Source organism: Poecilia mexicana, unplaced genomic scaffold (genome assembly GCF_051168715.1).
Source record: "Poecilia mexicana isolate PSO_F unplaced genomic scaffold, ASM5116871v1 scaffold_15, whole genome shotgun sequence".
NCBI lineage: Eukaryota > Metazoa > Chordata > Actinopteri > Cyprinodontiformes > Poeciliidae > Poecilia > Poecilia mexicana.
Window position 1 is genome coordinate 18,068,049 of NW_028263384.1, and position 20,021 is coordinate 18,088,069.

At 40.9% G+C, this 20,021-nt stretch overlaps 1 protein-coding gene across 1 annotated transcript; it reads right to left on the reverse strand.

The window, feature by feature from the left end:
• Positions 1–438: 438 nt before the first annotated feature.
• Positions 439–17,185, reverse strand: ercc6 (excision repair cross-complementation group 6). The gene is made up of 22 exons (XM_014982534.2): positions 16,956–17,185; positions 16,184–16,389; positions 15,868–16,096; positions 15,267–15,387; positions 15,057–15,171; positions 13,410–14,127; positions 12,229–12,360; positions 11,734–11,892; positions 10,864–10,999; positions 10,535–10,705; positions 9,783–9,959; positions 8,571–8,687; positions 8,087–8,182; positions 6,781–6,999; positions 6,092–6,202; positions 5,575–5,694; positions 4,249–4,343; positions 3,628–3,773; positions 2,049–2,627; positions 1,800–1,968; positions 1,619–1,697; positions 439–1,536 (listed from the first exon to the last, which is right to left on the reverse strand). Exons 2-22 carry the CDS (start codon positions 16,377–16,379, stop codon positions 1,081–1,083), a joined length of 4,341 nt encoding a protein of 1,446 aa, XP_014838020.2. The 5' UTR covers positions 16,380–16,389; positions 16,956–17,185; the 3' UTR covers positions 439–1,080.
• Between the last annotated feature and the right edge of the window lie 2,836 nt (positions 17,186–20,021).

Genomic DNA, 20,021 nt, shown 5'->3' on the forward strand with positions numbered 1-20,021 from the left:
TCTGAAAGAAGAAATGTATCGGCCTATTTTACTGCAAACCCAAGCAAAAATCTGCTCCACATGCTCCACAGTTTAACAGAAATAAAATCAAAACATGTTGTCACCTCACAGTGGAGTATATTAATGTCTGACTTGAAAACCACATATTTCAGTACCTGACTACAACCACCTATTGATATGAGTTATGATTGTTACTGCTTGGGCTACAGCGCAAAAAAAAGTGGAGGCCTGAAGCATGAGCATTTTGTCCTTGAGTTTCATGTTGATAGAATTTTTTATTTCAGTCTCTAGCCTGATTCCTTACATTTTTACTAAGAGTTTTGAGAAGAAATGTCAAAAATCTGAGATTAAAGTGAGTTTCATCCTCTTCCAAATAGTCACCATAAAATGTTATATACCCTAAATCAATGTAACTACAAATGTTAAAGTAAAATCTGATTCCTCTTGCAGAAGTTTATTGCACAAAAAATATGCAAGAAAAGACAGGAGATTCAATTCAAGTTAAATACAGTGATTAATTTACTACCGTATTTTGCATTTTACCTACAAAAAGGCAGGCAGAATTTTTTTTTTCCCCCCACATGAAGCAACTTAAGGTCCGTTTTATTCAGACAGACGGATCAGTCAGTCATTAGAAAATTCACCAAAATCCGCAGCACAGTGATATTTATAAAGTTCACACTTTCCCCTAGATAGAAAAATATCACAAACCTAACAAAAGTGAGGTGGTTTAAGTGGAAACGATTCATCTGACAGCATATGAGGTAATATGGCTCGACAGTATGACACAAAAAACGAATTCAAGGACAAGATTAAAATGAACAAAAATCATGGAGACGTGTGCAACAACGCTGCAACTTAAGTTTCAGACAGTAAGCTGGCTTTCCTAGAAAGAGTCCCTAAAGCACCATTTAAATGTTGAATTCCTGATTGATGTCAAAATATTATCATCTCTGTTTGGTGTGTATTTCACAAATAAGAACATTTACAAAAAGACAGAAGTTTCATCATAAGAGGCTAATAGCTGGAAGATTTGTATTTTTTTTTTTCCCCTGTAGTTGACAGTCATTCCTCTGTGCTTCAGCGGAAGTTCTCCTTCAGCCTCCAGATGCCCTCCTGACCGGAGGTCCGGTGAAAGTCACAGATGCTCCTGAGCAGCTCTCTGAAGACGGGCGCCTGTTTCTGGGTCAGTCTGGGTTTGAAATACTCCAGCACCTCCTGCGTGGTGGCCTCGCCGTCCACACTCGCCTGGAAGGCCACAAAGTTGCGCAGATCCACCAGCAGCTCGTCGTGCTCAGTGGGGGGAGCAGGAGGAGAGCTTGTTGCTGGAGCTCCGGGGCCGTTCTCCTCCTCTTCCTCTGCTGCTGCTGCTCCCTCGGAGGAAGGCATAGCGATATGGTTTCGAGCTTTCATCTTGGCCAGCAGAGATGCGGACGACAGCAGGGCTGAGTTTGAATCATCATCTCCTCCTTCCCCACTAAAATGAGCTCCTGCAGTTGGCTTCTTTGAGATAGACTTCTTCACAACAGCAGCATCCTAAAAACAGGAAATATTTAAGTGAACGCACAAGCTTACAAATTTGAAATCGACAGAGTACAGAAACGCGTGACGCTGTTACCTTGCATTTAACAGAAGTGGCGACAGGCTGAGCAGACGACGTGACTAAGAGCGAATTCTTCTTTTGTCCAAAACGTTTCCTGAAAAAAAAAAAAAAAAAAAAAAGAAAAGCAAAATATAATGTTTGAAATGGAACAAGCAAAGCTCCTGGTAAACTCAGCAGGAATAATGAGGACACTTACTTAGTAGGCGGGGGAGGAGGTCTGTTATAAGGCAGTCTGCACTGCTGCCGAGAAATCTTAAGGGCTTTGAGTGCATCTTTAGCCACCCTGTTGGCTTCTGCTTCCACAAGAACATAGTCAGGGTTGGATGACTCCATGATGCTGTCATGTTGCATCACACTGTGGATACCTGAGGAAGACCAAGTAGGATGAATAACCCGACCAAACATGAGACACCCGTCAAATACTACAGAAGCGCATTGAGCCTACCGGATTTCCTGAAGAGCTTTGCCAAGACGTAATCGTCGGATTTCTTCTGGTCTTCTGTCGAAGTCTCTTCGTTTTCTTGTTTATTGAAAGTGCGTTTCTTCACCAGATGAGAGATGCGGTGACCTTCGAACCGAGCGTCCCTGGAGTGCTTCCGTCTTTTATGCCTGCGTTTGTCCGTACCCGTGGAGTCGCAGTGCTTTCTCTTCTCCCTGTGCTTTCCTCTGTCTTTGTCTCTGTGCTGGTGGCAGCTGGTCGAGGTCGGGCTTCTGTTTGCTCTCTCAACTAAACCCGAATCGTTACCATCTCTTATAAGAAGCATATTTGGAGTATTGCTCATCTCTATATCTTTTGCATTCTGGTTTGCGCTCCGACTGTCCGTTGGCGTGTTTGATTTACCCTGAGAGTTTCCACTGGATGGAGATATGCTGGAGTGTCCTAATGATAACGAGTTTCTGTTCTCTGCACCGGATTCTCTCTGTTTTCCTGGAGACCGTCTATAATCATGGCTGACGCCGTTGATGGAGGGCGAGGACTTTAACCTGTCAGGTTTCTTGGGTACTTTGACGTCGGATCCAGTGCCTGTTTAAAGTCAAAAACTTAACTTGTAAGTTTGTTCTTTCATCTTGTTTGGAAGGTTGTTATAGATGCATCTCCATTAAACAGAATATCCACAAACACTTCATTTATTTTACTAATTCAACTCAAAAAGTGAAATCGATGCATTGTAATGTAACGTATCTGAAGTGTTTTTTTGGTAACTTTTGATGAATATGGCTTTCAAAAGGTACTTTCACTTATTATTAAATTAGAACAATTTTCACATTTTAGTACAGAAATATTAAATGTTGATGCTGCATGGGTCATGTCATCCGCTGTACTTGGCCCACTGTGTATTTTCAAGTCCAAAAGTCTGAGCCACCACCTATTAGGACATTTTGGACAACTTCATTCTTCCCTCAGTCGACAAGTTTTATGCAGACATTGATTTCGTTGTCCAACAGGGTTTGGCTCCAGCCTATACAGTCAAAAGTACCAATAAAGACCATGGCCACTGTGATTCACTGACCAGCAGACAGAGACCTAAATCTCACCAATAATCTATGAAGTATTTTCAAGAGGAAGATGAGCATTACCAAACATAACGATACAGAGAAGATGAAGGCGGCTACTAAAACCTGGGCTGCCTTAACATCTCCACATAGTATCAAGCTAATCACCAGCTTTGATGCAGCAATTCATGCAAAAAGAAAAGAGATGAAAGAGTATACTCTATAATACTTATGGAGTATGTTCTTTTCTTCCTTTTGTATAGTTTGATGCGATAGCCTAAGTTTTTAAGAAACCTATTTTTGTGGTTTTCATTATCTGTAAGCCACAATCATCAAAAATGAGCAGTAATAAACACATGACAAATAAACACTGCGTTAAATGTACACATAATTTGCACTTTTTCAGTTGAATAACTACAGCAAATTACCCTTTTGATTATCTTCTAACAAATTTAAATGTGCCAGCATACAGTTTTTACAATAAAAAGCACCATAAAACCTTTCTCTGGTAACAGAGCAGACAGACAGACCTGCGAATATGGCACTGGTCTCTGTTCCCTGCGTTCCGTCGGGATCAGCCAAAGTAAAAAGCTCGTAGATGTCATTAGACTTGAAGAACCGTCTTTGTTTGGGATCCTTCAGAACGCGATTGGTGAGAAATTGCTTGAAGATTTGCCTGGATGGCAACAGATATAATACAGAATTAGACACTTGTATCTAATTAGTTTTTCCTTTTTAACTCAGCAGGCAATTTTGATCATGTCACCGCAGAGTAGTTTGGCTGATGGATGAGAAAATTAAATAAGTTCTCTGCTGCAGGTATCAAAATAGAATCCCTGCAGCTCTTCAATCTGCCTTTTTTTTTTTTTTTTTTCCGAGAGCTCCGCACCGACACAAGCCAAACACAGCAACAGTTTCAGACTCCTCAATTGGCCATTTAATATTGCAGGAAAGCATTTCAATTACTGAGAAGTGGGACAGTGCAAATAGTAAAACCGAACTGAGGTGAGCAGTAAGAAACAGGGATCTGTGAGGTCACAGGGAACAAAACCAAACACAAAAATGTGTTAAAATCTCAGGCTTTCTGGAATCTATTATGCGTGTGTAATAAGGGGCGATTACATGCATGTTTAAAGTGGCTATTAAATCACCTGTGGTAGATTTTCTCTTCAATGGTCCCTGCAGTCAGCAGCCTGTAGATTGTTACCTGCTGCTTTTGACCTATCCTCCACGCTCGCTCTCGAGCCTGTGAACGACAGATCGCATCGCATCGAATCAAGCAGACAGTCAGCATGAAAGACGGAAACGCTCAGCATTGAGAAGCAGCTACGGCAAGAGAGACAAACATGTAAATATGAATATCTGGAAGAAAATAAAGACGGGTAAAATAGAAACAAGGGGCCAAACGTTTGATTGGTCTCAGCATCATGTAGCGCTAGTAGAAACGCCTTCTGTGTCCATCTGTCTTTCATAAACACAAGTTTGCATTCATTTGTATTCAGCACCAATGACTTTTTCAGTCAGATTTAGGTCCAGACTTTAACTGGGCCATGAATAAGCAGTGATCTAAACCATTCAGTTGTAGCTCTGTGGGTTTGTTTAGTGTTGCTGCACCACTGACAGGTCAACCTTAAGTCTCAAGTCTTCTGCAGCATGTCATGGTTTTATTCCTGATTGCCATTCATTTAGCTTCATTCATTTTCCATTAAATTCCGACAAAATTTCCTGTTCCCGGTGAATGAAAGCGTCTCCGCAGCATGATACTGCCTCCACCACGTCTTACGGCAGGTATGACGTAAGACGTGGTGAATGAGCACAAATCACGTTTTGCATGAAGTCCTAAACAGCTACACTTTGGTCTCCTCTGACTGGAGGACTGTCTTCCATGTTTGCTGTGTCCTCTTCACGTGGCAGTTTGCCACACGGCATGCTGGGTTAGCTCTCCTGATGACACACCTGAGCGATGGATACCTGCAGCTCCTGCAGTGTCACCACAGGCCTCCTGGCTGATTAGGTATGGAACTGATTAGGGCTTTTTGTTTGTTTGCTGGACAGTCATATCTTGGCATGTTTGCTTTCAAACTCCTTGTCAGATGTTCACAAAGCGGTATGTCGTTTTAAAACCTAAATCTGCTTTAAACTTCTCCAAATCTTGACCCCTGACCTGTCTTGCTGGGTTCTTTGGTCTTTAAGATGTTGTTTGTTCACTAATGAGCTCTGAGGCCTTCACAGACCTGGATTTATACTAATTACACACAGGAGGACTATATATTAGGTGACTTCTGAAGGCATTAACCAGAAGTTGCATATATTTCCCAATTGAAAATATGTACATACATTCCCAAGAAAATAAAACTGTAGTTTGTTGTGAAAAAGTTTAAGAGGCATGGCTACTCTAGCGAGGCTCTATAGGACCACCAGAGTAATAATGCAGCTGCTAAGTGTTTTATTTGAATTATAGTATGCAAGTGTCCAACCTGTGTGTCGGTGCTGGGGTTCCAGTCTGGGTCATAAATGATAACTCTGTTGGCTCCAGTCAGATTGACTCCCAGACCACCAACTTTAGTGGTCAGCAGGAAGATAAAAATGGATTTGTCCTGTAACAAAGCGGGGCCGGGGTAAAAATGTCAGTGGTTAATAAGCAGCATTTCAACGGCTTTTACACACATTATTCTGATAATCATTGGCAAAAATCACATTTCATCACAACATTTCAAACTGCTGACATTAATAAAGTAGTGCATCCTTTTAGAGCACTAAGCAATAATTAAAACGCATTACAGTTCTAAAGTACCTTTAAAGACAAACGTGCGCCGAGCGATATTTCCACTAATCACATACAGATTAAAGAAGAAATTCCACTCTGAACAACAGATTGCACATCAATTAGTGTCTCCACCTCAGGCTGAGCAGTGGTCCACTGCAGCACTGTGTCCCTAAGGACGGGATTTTCATGGGAAACACTCAGAGCCATTAGGGAAGGTTAATCCTTACCTCGTTGTAGCGAGCAATGAGCGGCTGTCGGGAAGCAATCGCGGTCGTGCCGTCCATTTTCAGGTACGAGTAGTCCTTCTCCCTCACAAACACCTCCAAGATGTCCAGCATCTGCACACGAGGGAGAAGGTGAAGAAAGACGGGGAGGGTGAGGGGGGGGGTAAGGAGAGAGCAGGGTTTGAGGTCTGGATTAGCTCTAAAAGGATTAGAGCAGATTAATATTACATGGACAGAGATGCCGACAGGGAGGGTCTCAGGTTCCCTCTGAGGTTTAATCTCATTGGTATTGACTGCAACAGCTGGGGCCTCTGTCACATGCACACACTTCCTCTGTCTACGAAACACTTACGCCAGGAAATGTGATGTCACGATCTAATAAGAACCAAAAAGTAAACTCTTTATTCTGCAGGGTTCCGACAGATTTTTAATCTCTAAATTTCGTACTTTTCCACACGAGAGAATGTTGGATACAAATACAAAACTTCTTGACGAGACTGTTTTACTGTGATCAGGATTTAAAAAGAGAGAAATGGCAAAAATAAGCAACGACTGTCAGATTTTTTTTATTTTTTCAAAGGAAACAGACTGAAAATGTAAATATTATTCAGTACCCTCTTTCTTCCTCCTGATAAAAACCTAAATCAAATTCTTTACAAAAAGAAAGAAATATCTGCGTTTGAGTTCCTGACCTGTCTGGACTGAGTGAAGAGCAGGACCCGCTGGCCCTGCTTGAACCAGAGGCGCAGCAGCGACTCAACCACCATCAGCTTGCCCGAGCGCTTCCAGAAGCCAAAGTGTTCCTCCTCGGTCAGCTGGTCCTCTGGGATTCCCCTCAGGATTCGGGGCCCGCCGGAGAAAAGGTCCGGGTGGTTGCAGATCTTACGCAGTGCAATCAAACCCGAGAAAACCTACGGAGCAGAGAAACTGTTCGTTTTAAGGCTGTGCAGTGCTGCGCTTTTAAACAAATAAACCCATTTACTTTAGTCAACAGGAATGAATTAAATTATTTATTTACAGACAATAAAGGCTGTGTTTCATGATGAGGGCCCAGTGGTCACTGCATTAGTAATGGTGGTTAATGGACTGAGAGTGACCACTGAATACATCTACAGGGGGAGCGTGTGTGTGTGTGCGTGTGTGCAAACAATGGTCACCCATGGCTCTTCAACCACGTCCAGTTGGTCAGTTCTGATAAATGGGAGCTTCTATCTCATTTATTAAAATATACAAGTTAGGATATTTCAGAAGTAAGATTCATGTGGATTTTTCATTTCATTCCTCGGTGCCACTAATCTCCATGGGCTTCGGTTTAATTATGAATCCAAAAGCCTCAGAACCCAAGATATGTAGGTTCATCAGAAAGAAATAAAAAAAAAAGATCCATTTGTTTGGCTAACATTCTTGGCTCTGATCAAGAGTTTGAAGAGCTGAACAAGACAAAAATATCCAGGATTTCTGGTCTGAGAACACATGAAATTTTGATTAAGATCAGACAAATTTAAGGGACACAATCTTGGCTATAAGAGACATGGTCTTGTAATTCCTTAATTTTGAGCTGGATTCAAACTTGCGACAATTTTTTCCTCCTTTGTGCGTAGTAGTCCTGGCTCAAACCTCAAAAACTCAAATCTCAAAGTCAGACGATATCAGGAACTTTAAAACGTTGAACTGCTGGTGAGATCAGGTGATTTAAGAAAGCTCCACTCATTTTATATTTTTTATCCATTTTGTTTTAATCCATTTGTGTTGCATTTATTTCATATTTTTTTCTACTTTCTCACTTCGTTTATATTGTTTGGCATTCAGTCAAATGATGAAATGTTCAGATTTGATTATTAATTTCAGCAAAAAGCAAAGAAGAAGTCTTAAAGTTAAATATACAAGATTAGAGATTTAAGGAGAAAGCAACATACATCCTGAAAAAGAGAATTAAAAGGAGTTCCGAAAACCAGAATTATGATATGTGATATTTTATCAGTTTTAAATGAGACTTACCTGCATGTCACCATTTAGTATTTGGTAGACTTCTTTGGAATCTAAGAAGCTTTGATAAACCTGCCGCTGCTCCTCTGTTAATCTGCAGAACAGCACCTGCACACACAAACACATCAGGACAGAGTAACGGACAGTGAATGTCCACTTTAAAGGCCCCTGATGAAGTGAAGTGAGTGAAAGGAGAAATTAGTGGGAGCAATGTGATTTTGTTTGTTTTTTTTTTGGTGGTGGTGTTGTTGAAGAAAACACCTTCCTGTGGGACTGATTTAATGAGCTGAAGTGGACTGAGCAGTCAAGCGGCATCAGCCACGAGGACAGACCAGAGACCAGCCATTTTAATGAATACCAGCTCCTTTTACTTTACAGGGACTTTATTAGCTGGCTTCACCTGACAGGAGCCATGCAAGGTCATCAGGCGCTCAAAGACCTGAAACGTAGCAGAAAAACAGCGACGCAGCGGAGAGGATTTAGGTGTGAGGAGTACCTGTTCGTTTTTGTCAGGCAAGGAGAGGTTGGCCTTGACGTCGTCCTTCATTCTCCTGAGCAGGTAAGGATTTATTGTGTCCCTCAACACACATGCACACTTGAACGCCGTCTGGACCTACAAAACAAAAAAAAAAAAAAAAAAAATCACAGCCGGCAAATCTCAGAGATGAACACGCACTTCAAAGCGTTTCAGACGTCACGGTTTGGAGTGGCTTGATTGTCTCGTTTTGTCCCTCGCGTTGCCGTCCCTCTCAGGACGGCCGGTAAACACTGACCAGAACACTTCCACTCTCAGGGGACTCGCGCCCGCCCTCCTCTTTCATCCCTGGGACTGATCAGCTTTATTGGAAACAGAGAGGGGAGCTCCTGGTTCCATCCCCAGGAACCCCCGCTGTAAACATTCTGCTACACTTTATCTAAAGCTAGCGCTAAAAGCCAGTTAGCCTTTGAAACATTAACTCGCTGGGGGGTCCGGAGGGGGATCAAAGACACCACTGGCGATGCTGGAGGGGAAAATAAAAAGGAGGGATCCGGAGCTAAATGGAGGTCAGAGTGGGAAAGAATCAGAGGAGGGCAGTAGAGGATCCAGCGATCTCAGCACAAGCTGCTGAGTGGAGCCACACGGGGCTGCAAGCAACACGCTCCGATAATGGATCCCATTTCCACACACTCATTAAGTCCAGCCCCAAACACATATGTTTGCACACGCGTCTATCTGGACATACATATACGTGTTTTTCATGTAGCATCGAGCAGCTGCTCTGCGACTTTCAAGACTAGGATAAAGCAGCAGAGCTTTGCCCTCTCTGACCATTTAATAACATTAATAATTAGTAAAGGTTTTTATTATCGACAGCGGAAGAAGCATCAATAGCCATCTTAAATAATTAAATCTATACAGTCAGTGGGTTATTAACGATTAGACGCTAATGACAAAGAGCTACAATTTAGCTCGCTGGCTCTTTACTTTATCCTCTTCCACTCTCACACATTAGGGAAGAACTAAAGTTCCTTTGCACAGACCTACATTATCCAGGCTTAATAGCTCTGTTGCTCCACTGTCCTTCCTTCTGAGCGGCCTCTGTCCAGCCACGCAGAAGTGCGCAAAAATGCCTTCATGCAAGTTTGCTTGCCACTTCTCCTTGTCGTCAAGTTAAAAGGGATTGAACGCCTGACAGGCCGACCTTCATCGTACAGCAGGGTCACGTACCTGGACAGGTGACGCGTTGCTGTATCCTCCCATGGTTATTGGCACAGAAAACTGCTCCATGAAGACAGGAAGCGTCCCTAGTTTGCCAGGGAAGACGAAGTCAAACAGAGACCACAGCTCCTTCAAGTTGTTCTGCATCGGCGAGCCGGACAGGATGAATCTGTGAGGAGTGCGAAACTACAGGGAAGAAAGCGAGAATACCAGTCCGCATATTAACGACACGATTAATGGCAGAAAAACTCCTCAAGGCTTGTTATTGTCTCAGACCGCTGATCTGTTAATGCTTTACAAAGAGCAGCGGGACATCGACAACACAGTGGTCCCGTTTTTGTCTTTTTTCTCCCTCTTTTACTTGACTTACTTTCACTTTAATTAAAACAAATAAAGATAAATTAAATTACAATCTATTTTACTCTTAAAAAAGTACTTCTCTTTGTGATGAACTAGTGAGTTTGCTGAGTGTCATCTGTTTTTGGCAGACAGAGACTTTGATGTAGACAAAGCTTAAACACAATTTGATATGTTTTGATTATTTTTGTAAAATGAAAGCATGTGAAATATTTTTCACCTAATCTGGGTTGCCTTTGAACATTCTCATGATGACTTCCTCTTTTCACACTGAAAACTTATCTATACTGCAAGGAAGAAACTTCAGAACATTACCTACTACCTATAAAAGATGGAACCTTACTGAACTTTCTGCATCCTCATGAGTGTGTATATATATGTGTGTGTGTGTGAGTGAGTGATACCTGTTTGCAGGCGACGGTGACGCCAGCATTTGGGTTCCTGATCTTGTGGCCCTCATCCAGTATAACATAGTGCCAGTCGTAGAGCTGTAAAATGTCTTGCAAATTTCTCACAGCTGAATACGATGTGATCAGGATGCCATGACACGCTGCTATCTCTGGAATCAACTTTTCCTGCAGAAAGAAATTAAAAAAAATATATATTTTTTTTTATTTTCTATGCTGTAAGTGATGAGCACCGGAAGGGAAAAGCCAGACCTATTGCCTCCCAGAGGACATTAAACATTTTAAGCTAAAACATGGACACCAGCACACACAAATAAAAACATTACCTTGTTGCTGGTGAAAGAGCCGGTTTCGTGCAGGACCGCCACTCTGAAAGGAGGCCACCAGGTGTGGAACTCCTTCACCCACTGGTGCATCACAGTGGCCGGGCACACGATCACCGTTGGACCTAAACCGACGTATCTGGAACCGAGCACGAGAGATAAATGTTTCAGCCCGGAGTGGTGATCGAGAGGCAAATGAGAAACGGGGAAAATGAACTCGGTTTGCGTGCAACTTCATACTTCTTAGAGAAACAACACAAAGTTTTCCTGCAACTGTGTCTCTAAACTTAAGAATCAAAGGAATTAATGGGACATATCCTCAGCTCTTCTGTAAAGATTTACAATTCCATTGTCAAACACACACCAACGTGTACTAATGGGCTGGTATGAGCCTCTGACTGGTGGAAGCTATTGATACTGGGCCATAATTGAGTTTGCAAACAATCAATTTGTGGGCGTCTGTAGTAGACACAGTATTGACCATCTGGGAGACTCCACCCATCGAACGCACAAAGTGTCATTTGTGCAACAAAACACGATTATCTCCAGCGCTGCACCGCGATTTCTGTGGCTGATTAGCCGTCCCGCGCCTGGCCCGCCTACATTTCACGAGTCAAAAGGTTCGTTTTAGGAAGCCGTGAAGACGCTAACGGTCTTCCTCAGACACACGCAGGCAGAGCGTAAGTGTTTTCTCTTATGTCTGCAGTAAGAAAGTGAGGAGTCTGATAATTGAAACACGTTTAATAATTCAGACGAACACTCTCAAGCAGAAATCCTCCTGATCAAATATTCATACCATACAGACACACAGTCTCTGGACACAGTTTATTTGTGCAAGTGTGTGTGTGTGTGTGTGTGTATGTGTGTGTGTACCTGTAGTTGGACCCTCTAGTCCTCAGTTTACTGTAGCTTAGTCCTGCCAGAAAGCTGATGACCTGGATGGTTTTGCCCAATCCCATCTCGTCTCCCAGGATGCCTCCTGCCTGCTGACAGTGGAGTTCCCACATCCACCGCACACCGGTCTGCTGGTACCTAGAGGTGTTATTAATATGTTGCAGGGACCAAACACATCCAAGTTATCAGATGTTAAGGAGTCGGCTGACAAAACACACACATTCCCCCGACAGATTTATTTTTTGTTGTTTTTTTTTTGTAACCACTAATAAATTACCAATGAACCCATTTGTTTCTTTCCAAGTTATCAAAAATATTTCTGGTTATTATCATCTTATAAAGGACAACCAAAGCAGCGGGAGAACTCTATGAGAAAGTACAGTGATAACATTAGTTGATAGTTGATATATAGTTTGTGAGCATTTGTGGATACCTTATGATCTTTCTAATTGTAAATGTTCACACTGAACCTACTTGTAGAGTTTTTTCCAGAGGAAACCGGGAACTTTGAAGCCTTCGTCAAACTCTGCGTCACTGTCGTCTGTAAGCTCCTCCCCTCTTTCTCGCTTCTCCTCTCGTTCTCGAATCCGCTGTCGCTTCCATTTCCTGAAACAAGGAAATCAATAATGAGCATGTCTGCACACTGAATCAGTTCACATAGAACAGCAATTGTATTTATTTATGAATTTGCCACGCACTTTAGTTCCAGAAAATGCATCGATCGATTACAGACGTGGATGTTTTCACATGTTGGCGGGCCGTAAACACTTACGCTGAGCACAGGGGAGATTTTGCAACAAAATAAGTTATTTTAAAGAGGAGAGTCTTAACAGTGCAGGGGAGAGGGCAGTTAAAGGCACAGTCGTCATGCAGCAAATGAAGATTGATACAGACAATTAGCAGTGTGAGTTCCCCAGAAAGGTGTGAGGTGTGCAGGATAAGAATCCATCTTCATTTGGGCCCGGTCCTGTCACCCTGTTACAAAACCGGTCCTTTAGCTGGGCCTGGGAGACCGCACTCTCTAATTAAGTCAAGACTAAGCATTGGTTCAGTTAATTACACTTTTCTGCCCCCGCCCCGCTTCGCCCCCTGCAACCCAACCAGAAATCCAGCCCACTCTAATAATATCATTCTTCACATGAGCCCAGCCTCACCACCGTGACATGTCTGCCCATTTGTATTGACATTTAGTTGCTGGGAGTCGAGAAAAATACGTGTGCCAACACAATTTATTTGGCAGCTATAAATATGAAATCTCATTAGGCCTGCTCTTCCATTTATTTGAGCATCGGGGTGAATGAGAGCATAAAACCATGTGCAGAAGGATAATTAGGCCAGTGCAAGAGCAGAGAGTGAAGAGAGGAACCGAGAGTGAATTTGCTTAGTCAAGAAACAGCTGCCAATCTCATCTGGGATTAACTCTCTCTCTCTCTTTCTCTGCACTACAGAGAAGCAAAACCAACTGCTTTTCACCTTAAATAAAGTCAAGAACAATAGCCCATTTACACAATTGCCATTGCAAATTCGATGCAAAAAAAAAAGTCAATCTTTTCCTGGTTGAGAATTTACAAATGTGACTTGATACAGATGATAAAAAAAAACATTTTTTTTTTTAACCTCTGCATACACTCGTAATTTGAGAGAACTAATCTTACCTTATTCGCTGCCTGTAGTAGTCCACATCCCCGTCGTCTTTATGTTTTTTTGATCTACCCCGGTTATTGTCGCCGTCGTCGTCGTCTGAACTCTCAGGGGAGTATTCGTCCTCACTGTCGTTTTTCTTCATTTTCTTCCTTCCTGTCCCCACAGTTTTCTTCTTGTACAGTTTTAGTTCATACTCATCATCCTCATTGCCATCCCAAAAGCCCTCCTCCATGGCTTCCCTCTCCTCCTGGTCCAAGTCCAGTCCCTCATCACTGGGCAGGTACTCTGACCCCTCGCTGTCTGTCTGCTCTCCCTCTGTGTGCCGTTTCCTCCGAGGCTTAGGAAGCTTTGGCTCAGTCTTGGGTCGAGCCTTTGGATGGGTTTTCAAAGCATTTATCTGCAGCTTTCGCATGCGCTTCTTCAGTTTGTTGTCCTTGGATGAGGAAACATTTTTTCCTGTTTTGGTCCTCTCATAAACGTGGAGTGCAGAACTTTTCTTCTTCTTAAGAAGAGGTACCTTCTTCCGCTCTGTGGCCAACTTGGCCTGGTCCGCCAGGTACTGGTCAAACGCTGAGTTCTCAGCCAGCATCAGTTTCCGAGGCTCCTTCTTTACCTCCTTTTGTGGGATTCTGGTGCCGAAAGGAGTCATGTGACCTTTCCGGATGAGTTCCTCCCATTCGGTCTCCTGTGCCGGCATGAGCATGCTGCCCAGCGTGGATGGTCCAGATTCTGATAAAACACACAAAAATGCAGAGTTAGATACAGAAGTTCGTCTTCTTCCCATATTGTCTCTGGATGCCAAAGAGCACGCATCATCCTAATTTTAACATGAAGAAAACAAACAGTAAGCTCGGTGACGGTTTTCAACCAGTAATTTGAATGAAAAGATTATAAAAAATGACTTTTCCTAGAAACTGCCCTTAGTGAAGCAGGGCGTTATTTTTTTAACTAACTAAATGTGTTAAATGCTTGTCATTGAGCCTCACCAGCTACAGTATATATTAATTGTATTGCGTTGCATAACTGTTGCTCTATCTTCATGTTAGATAAAAATCTTTTATGTCCATCACACCTAATAGGCAGCAACAAACAGGATCCAAAGTCCTTTGCAAATGTGTGATGACACAGCTGACTGGGAACAAACCACAGGTGAAAATTCAACATCATAGCGACAATAAAAAGAAAAAGTCTAATATTAGATTTCTTTTTTTTTTTTTTTTGTTCTTTTCAAACAAGGTTTATGTTATTTTCTCTCTCCCAAGTAAAGTCAAACGTCTATTAAAAACAGTAAATGTGGGGGAAATGTGAATCATATATTGTGATTAGGCAGCCTTCTTTTGTGCTCTAAGTGCACTAATTCTCAGCTAGGGATAATTTTTTAAGCCAGTTAGTCCTTTCAGATAGTTTTTGTTTTCTATATGTAAAACCATCTGAACTGGATTACATAAAAAGAATTTCTGCCTACTTGGAAATATTCAAGATATTTGTGTCAATATATATATATATATATATATATATATATATATATATATATATATATATATATATATATATATATATATATATATATAATCACATAAAACAACTCTCAGCAGTGTATACATTGCTTAGAAAGTACATGTGAAAGCAGTGAAATATAAAAACATAAAACACATCACCTTCTTCTCCATCATCTTCTGCCAACAGCTCAGCTTCCACTCTCTGAATGTCCTCTCCTCCCAGTATGGCCTGAAGCCGCTTCTGTTTCGCTCTTACTTTTTTCAGCTGTTTCTCCTGAAACACATTTTTTTTTTTTTTTTGCGCAATTAGTGTCACTGTTTTTATTGATCAGTTATTTGGTGTGGAATGTGTATACACATCAGGTTTACCTTATTTTCTTTCTGTCGTTTCACAGACTCAATTTTCCTGCTGATATCCTTGCTGGAGGCTGCATAGGGAGACAGCTGCTCAATAATCTTGTTGATGTGTTTTAAAGATGCTGTAACAGACCTGCAAGACACACGAGCAAAGCAGAATAAGCTTTACCGGTAAACTGTTGACTCTATTGTTGTTTAAAGATAAAAATAACACTGACAGACAGAAATCCAAGCTGCCTATCCAAGTGAAAATTCCATAATTTTCCAGTCTGAAATTTAAATGGATGGATGGACAGAACAACAGCTAAATGGATGGGCAAACAAGTAGATGGATAGAAGAATTCAGACACTAGGCCTAACGCCTAGACACAATTTTTCATAGATTTGTTTTTCCACACATACCCAGACCTGTAAAAAATTTTAAATAAGCCTTCATACTTTCACATCAAACAAGGTTTTTTTTTGCCTGTGACCTTATTTTTTTTTTACATATTGGTTACTAAACACATATATAACAGTTGTTTTCTCATGGAAATTTCAATAAAACACTTCATTAAAACATAAAAGCATGGTAAAGAACCAAATCAAGCCATTTACAAACAGTGTTCCTCACCGGACGTCATCTAGCACAGACTGGTACTCCTTCTCAGCCTCAGCTTTCGCCGCGGCCTGACTCGCTTCATGGATCGCCTCATCCACTTGCTGCAGAACACCTTGCTCGAGGACATCCTGATCATACACAAACACACCAAGGCCTTGCAGCTCATCTGCTCCGGAGCTGGCAGATGCCACTTGGATGCGCTGACGGTCGATCTGCAGCAAGGTCCCTGACCGCTTGCCAGCTAGACGTGCCACACATATCATATCAGTAGATTATTTGAATCCGTTTTTGAGATTTTCTTTTTCTTACAACGCGTAGAATAGCTTACCACTGTTACCTTCCCCGGGTCCAGTGTTGGCAGGGTAGGCTGCAGCTGCCTCAGAACCATGACCGTTCTCAGGGAAAGTACAGAGTGCAGAACCTCTTGCAGATCCATCCTCCTCCAAGCCTCCTGGAGTGAGAGCAGCACTAACCGGGCTGGAGAAGGAGGAGGACGCCTGGGGCTCTGCAGCTTCTACAGGCATAATGATGAAGCTGCAAACAGAACAATTAGGATGTGAAAATACGTTCCAAATTTTAAACAATACGTTCCTTCAAGTATCTATGAACAATAAAACTGAAGAAAATCAGTGTTGGTCTATATTATATATTACATTGTCCAGAAGAGACATTTACAAGTAGTTGACAATCAGCAGCACTAAACGTTAGCTTTCCATACAATACATGAACTGCTTTTGAAGCATATCAATTAAGGGATCATTAACACATAAAGACTGATTAACTTTATAACACCGGTACTAACCACTTTGTATAATAGAGAACAGAACAACATATGAAGTTACAATGTGGATATAAAAGAAAAATAAACGTCAGATCATTTCACGGTCTTCTTTTGTTTATGTGGCAGTGCATATGTGCTAGCTGGCTAAGCTAACAGAGAGCGGAACACATCATCAGCTGTTCGGCTAAGATCGCTAATCTGCTCTTCAGCCTCAGTTAGCTAATCATAAATTACATGATAAATAAACCATCAGAACTGTCTGTAATAACGTCGGTACATTAAATTCAGTAACCAAGCAACGATTTAAAATGTCACTCACAAGATATGTAGTTACACAACATCACCAGTTCGTATTATGTCATGTTGCTTGCTAGGTTTTCTCAAAGCTTCCTGGCATAGACAGACGTCCCATGAGCGTCGTTCGTACGTCATCGTGGCTGCCATATTGCGATTGGCATTTTTTTTTTTTTTGGTTGAAACGTCACAGTAAGTTTCAAACTCTGACTTTTGTGATCTGTTGTGAAACTGCAAGGCTTTAGGAGCATAAGTCCATTAAGCTTACGGTGGGTGATAAATAAAGAAAAAAATCTAATTCTTGATGTGTTATAGATCATGCCAAATACCGGTACAGATCCGGATAAAAATATAGCTCGACCAGTGTTTTGCTGTTTATTTTAAGTATGCAACAATTAACATAAACTGTTAATTTGAAGACAATTTCTTCGAATAAAAGGAAGGCATTAATCTTCTACTTTTTCATGAGCATTTCTACCCTAATTTGCATTGGCTTGCAAGGTGAACTTGCCACCCACAATATGACGAAACACAGTCATTCAAAACTGTTTTTTACAGCTTTTATGTCACTTGACCTCTAGATGGCGCCACAGAACTGCTTATTGTAGTTATGGATGACCCGGCTAGACCTTAAAACATAGACTTAGACAAGTGGCTCTGCGCGAATCTTAGTGGAAGTGAAGTTGAGCTGGAAGTGTATGCTTTATTTATTTAAAAGTATGTTACTTGTTTTACTATTTTACAGTTTTATAAAGTCGTTAATTTCTTGGTGGTAACAAATAAAATCAGTATAAATTTACCATGTGTTTCTAATTTTCTCTTCTGTGACTGTTTGATCTATTATGTTGTAATTAGACAAATCATGGGATTAAATGCTACAATGTTGTTTCATACCACCGACCTCCCAGGGACTGCAAATGGAAATTGGTCTCTGTGGCTAAATATGCTGTATAATGAAAAGCACAGTTGAGTTAAATAAAGCAAAGTAAGGTTATCAACTCACAGTATGATGGAATATTGTGTGGATTTACCTTTAGAGGGCTTATAAATATAATTGGTTGCAAACTTTTTGGTGAAACTATTGAAAATGTAGGGCGAGAAATTTTTTGTCGTGTTGTACATTTATCCATGTTGTGTATAAACAGCTTTGGAAGAAGATTAATTGATCAACCCACATTGTTCTGGCCACACCTTGAAAAATGCACTGCAAACACACACACACACACACACAAAAGTTTCTCTGCAAAAACACTTTGTTAAAATGTTTCAGTTCTTGCAGACCATGCATGTTGCAAATTTAAATATTGCCAAGTATTAGCATTCTGAGAGGAAGTTTATTTCCAGTTTCTTGCAACAATAAATGAAAGACTTAATTAAAAATATCTTCCCTGCCTTGCAGTGGGGCGCTTAAGTGGAGTAAAGTTATCTTTACAAATTGCATTTTCTGTGTAAGCAAACAGAGCTATATAGGGGTACGTTGCTGTCACACTTGGATTAGAAAGTACTGCTCGATGTGGGTCGCCTTCAGTGGAATTTCTCCAGAGAAGCTGGAGGGGATTTAGATTTAAAAAGTATTGAGCCACATAAAAAAAAAAAAAAAGTGTGTCATAGCAAGATGTGGGAGTTTAATTTGTGGAGGAGCTTGTAGTGCTGAAGAGATCAGGTTATCAAAAGATGTCTTAGAGATACATAAACTTAAATAAACTGTCCAGCTTGAGATAAATCACCTATGATCAGAAATAGCAAATGAATCCCTTCACACAATGTTGTTACTGTTTGGTTGAGTTGCAAGGCGGAATGTATGTAAACCAGTGTATATAAACCTCCATCTTTCACATTGCCAGCCAGTACTCAACAACCTTTATCTCCTGTGAGGAGGAGATAATATTTACGAATTGGTTGTGTTTTCATCACATCGTAATTTAGGCAGATTTCCTCAGGTTAAGCTTAGGTGACAGACCACACCAGGCTCACAGGATTTACTGCATAACAAAGATGTTAGTCTGAACTTTATGCTTTCTTTTGTTTGCAACTCCCAGCAGTTTGTGTGCAGGGGGTTTGCAGATTTATAAGGTGTACAAGGGCAGGGTGCAAATCCCGGGGGGACGGATTGAGGGTTCTGTTAACACTGCCACTTTACATTGTGACAGTAGAATAACAAGCACAGAAAGATTTAAAGAGAAACTGTTGTAGGTTTACATTTAGGAACGTTTGTCAGGTTTGCATTTCAGCTCTTTTCCATCAGCTTATAGCTCCACCAACATGCTGGATGTTTATGTACACAGAGCAGTCAGTGAGTCACCGTAAATGAACTGGAGCAAGTGTGACTTTTGGTTTTCTTTAGTGGCAAAAATACAGAATTGTTTCACTTTCTTTCTTTATCTCCTGCACACATTGTAAGATAAGATTGTTTTAAATCGTACTGCCTTCTGCTCCTGTATGTTTTTAAGTAAGAGACAACCTGAAATGAAATTTAGTTGTGCTTCTGTACAATAACAATAAAGGCATTGCAATTCTGATTGTGAGTTTACAAAAATATTCTTAAGATGGGGAAAAAGTCAAAAGCCTGTAATAAAATTGTTTATCTCTACCGTCAGTATTTTACTTTGCTTGTAAATTTTGTTTAGTCTTTGAAGAGTTTCAAAAATTTCCACTTGAAGATTCTGAGTTTATCTTGACAGCCCCAATGATGAGCTTAATCTGGTTTTATACTCATGTTGAATCTTCTTTATTTAAGTTATTTTTTTCTTTCCAGAAATGCTCTTCTTTTGGAGCTTGCGTCTCCAAAGGAAGACACAGGTTCTTCTTGGTGTTACAAAAACCAAATATTTTCCTAAATGATGTATTTAATGATTAAGTCCAAATTGTTTTGTCTCTTTTTAGATTCCAATGAAATTTTATAAGTCTTACTAGGAGGCTTTGTTATTTCTCAGTTTGTGTACATTTCCTTTTTGCAATTCAAAATTCCTGTATATGTCTAAAGATGGACAATGTAATAGAATTATACAAAGACTATAGTTTTCACATACAGGAAGGAAAGAGCAGAAAATTGTAACCAATATTACGCAGTAATGACATACAGTGCTACCAA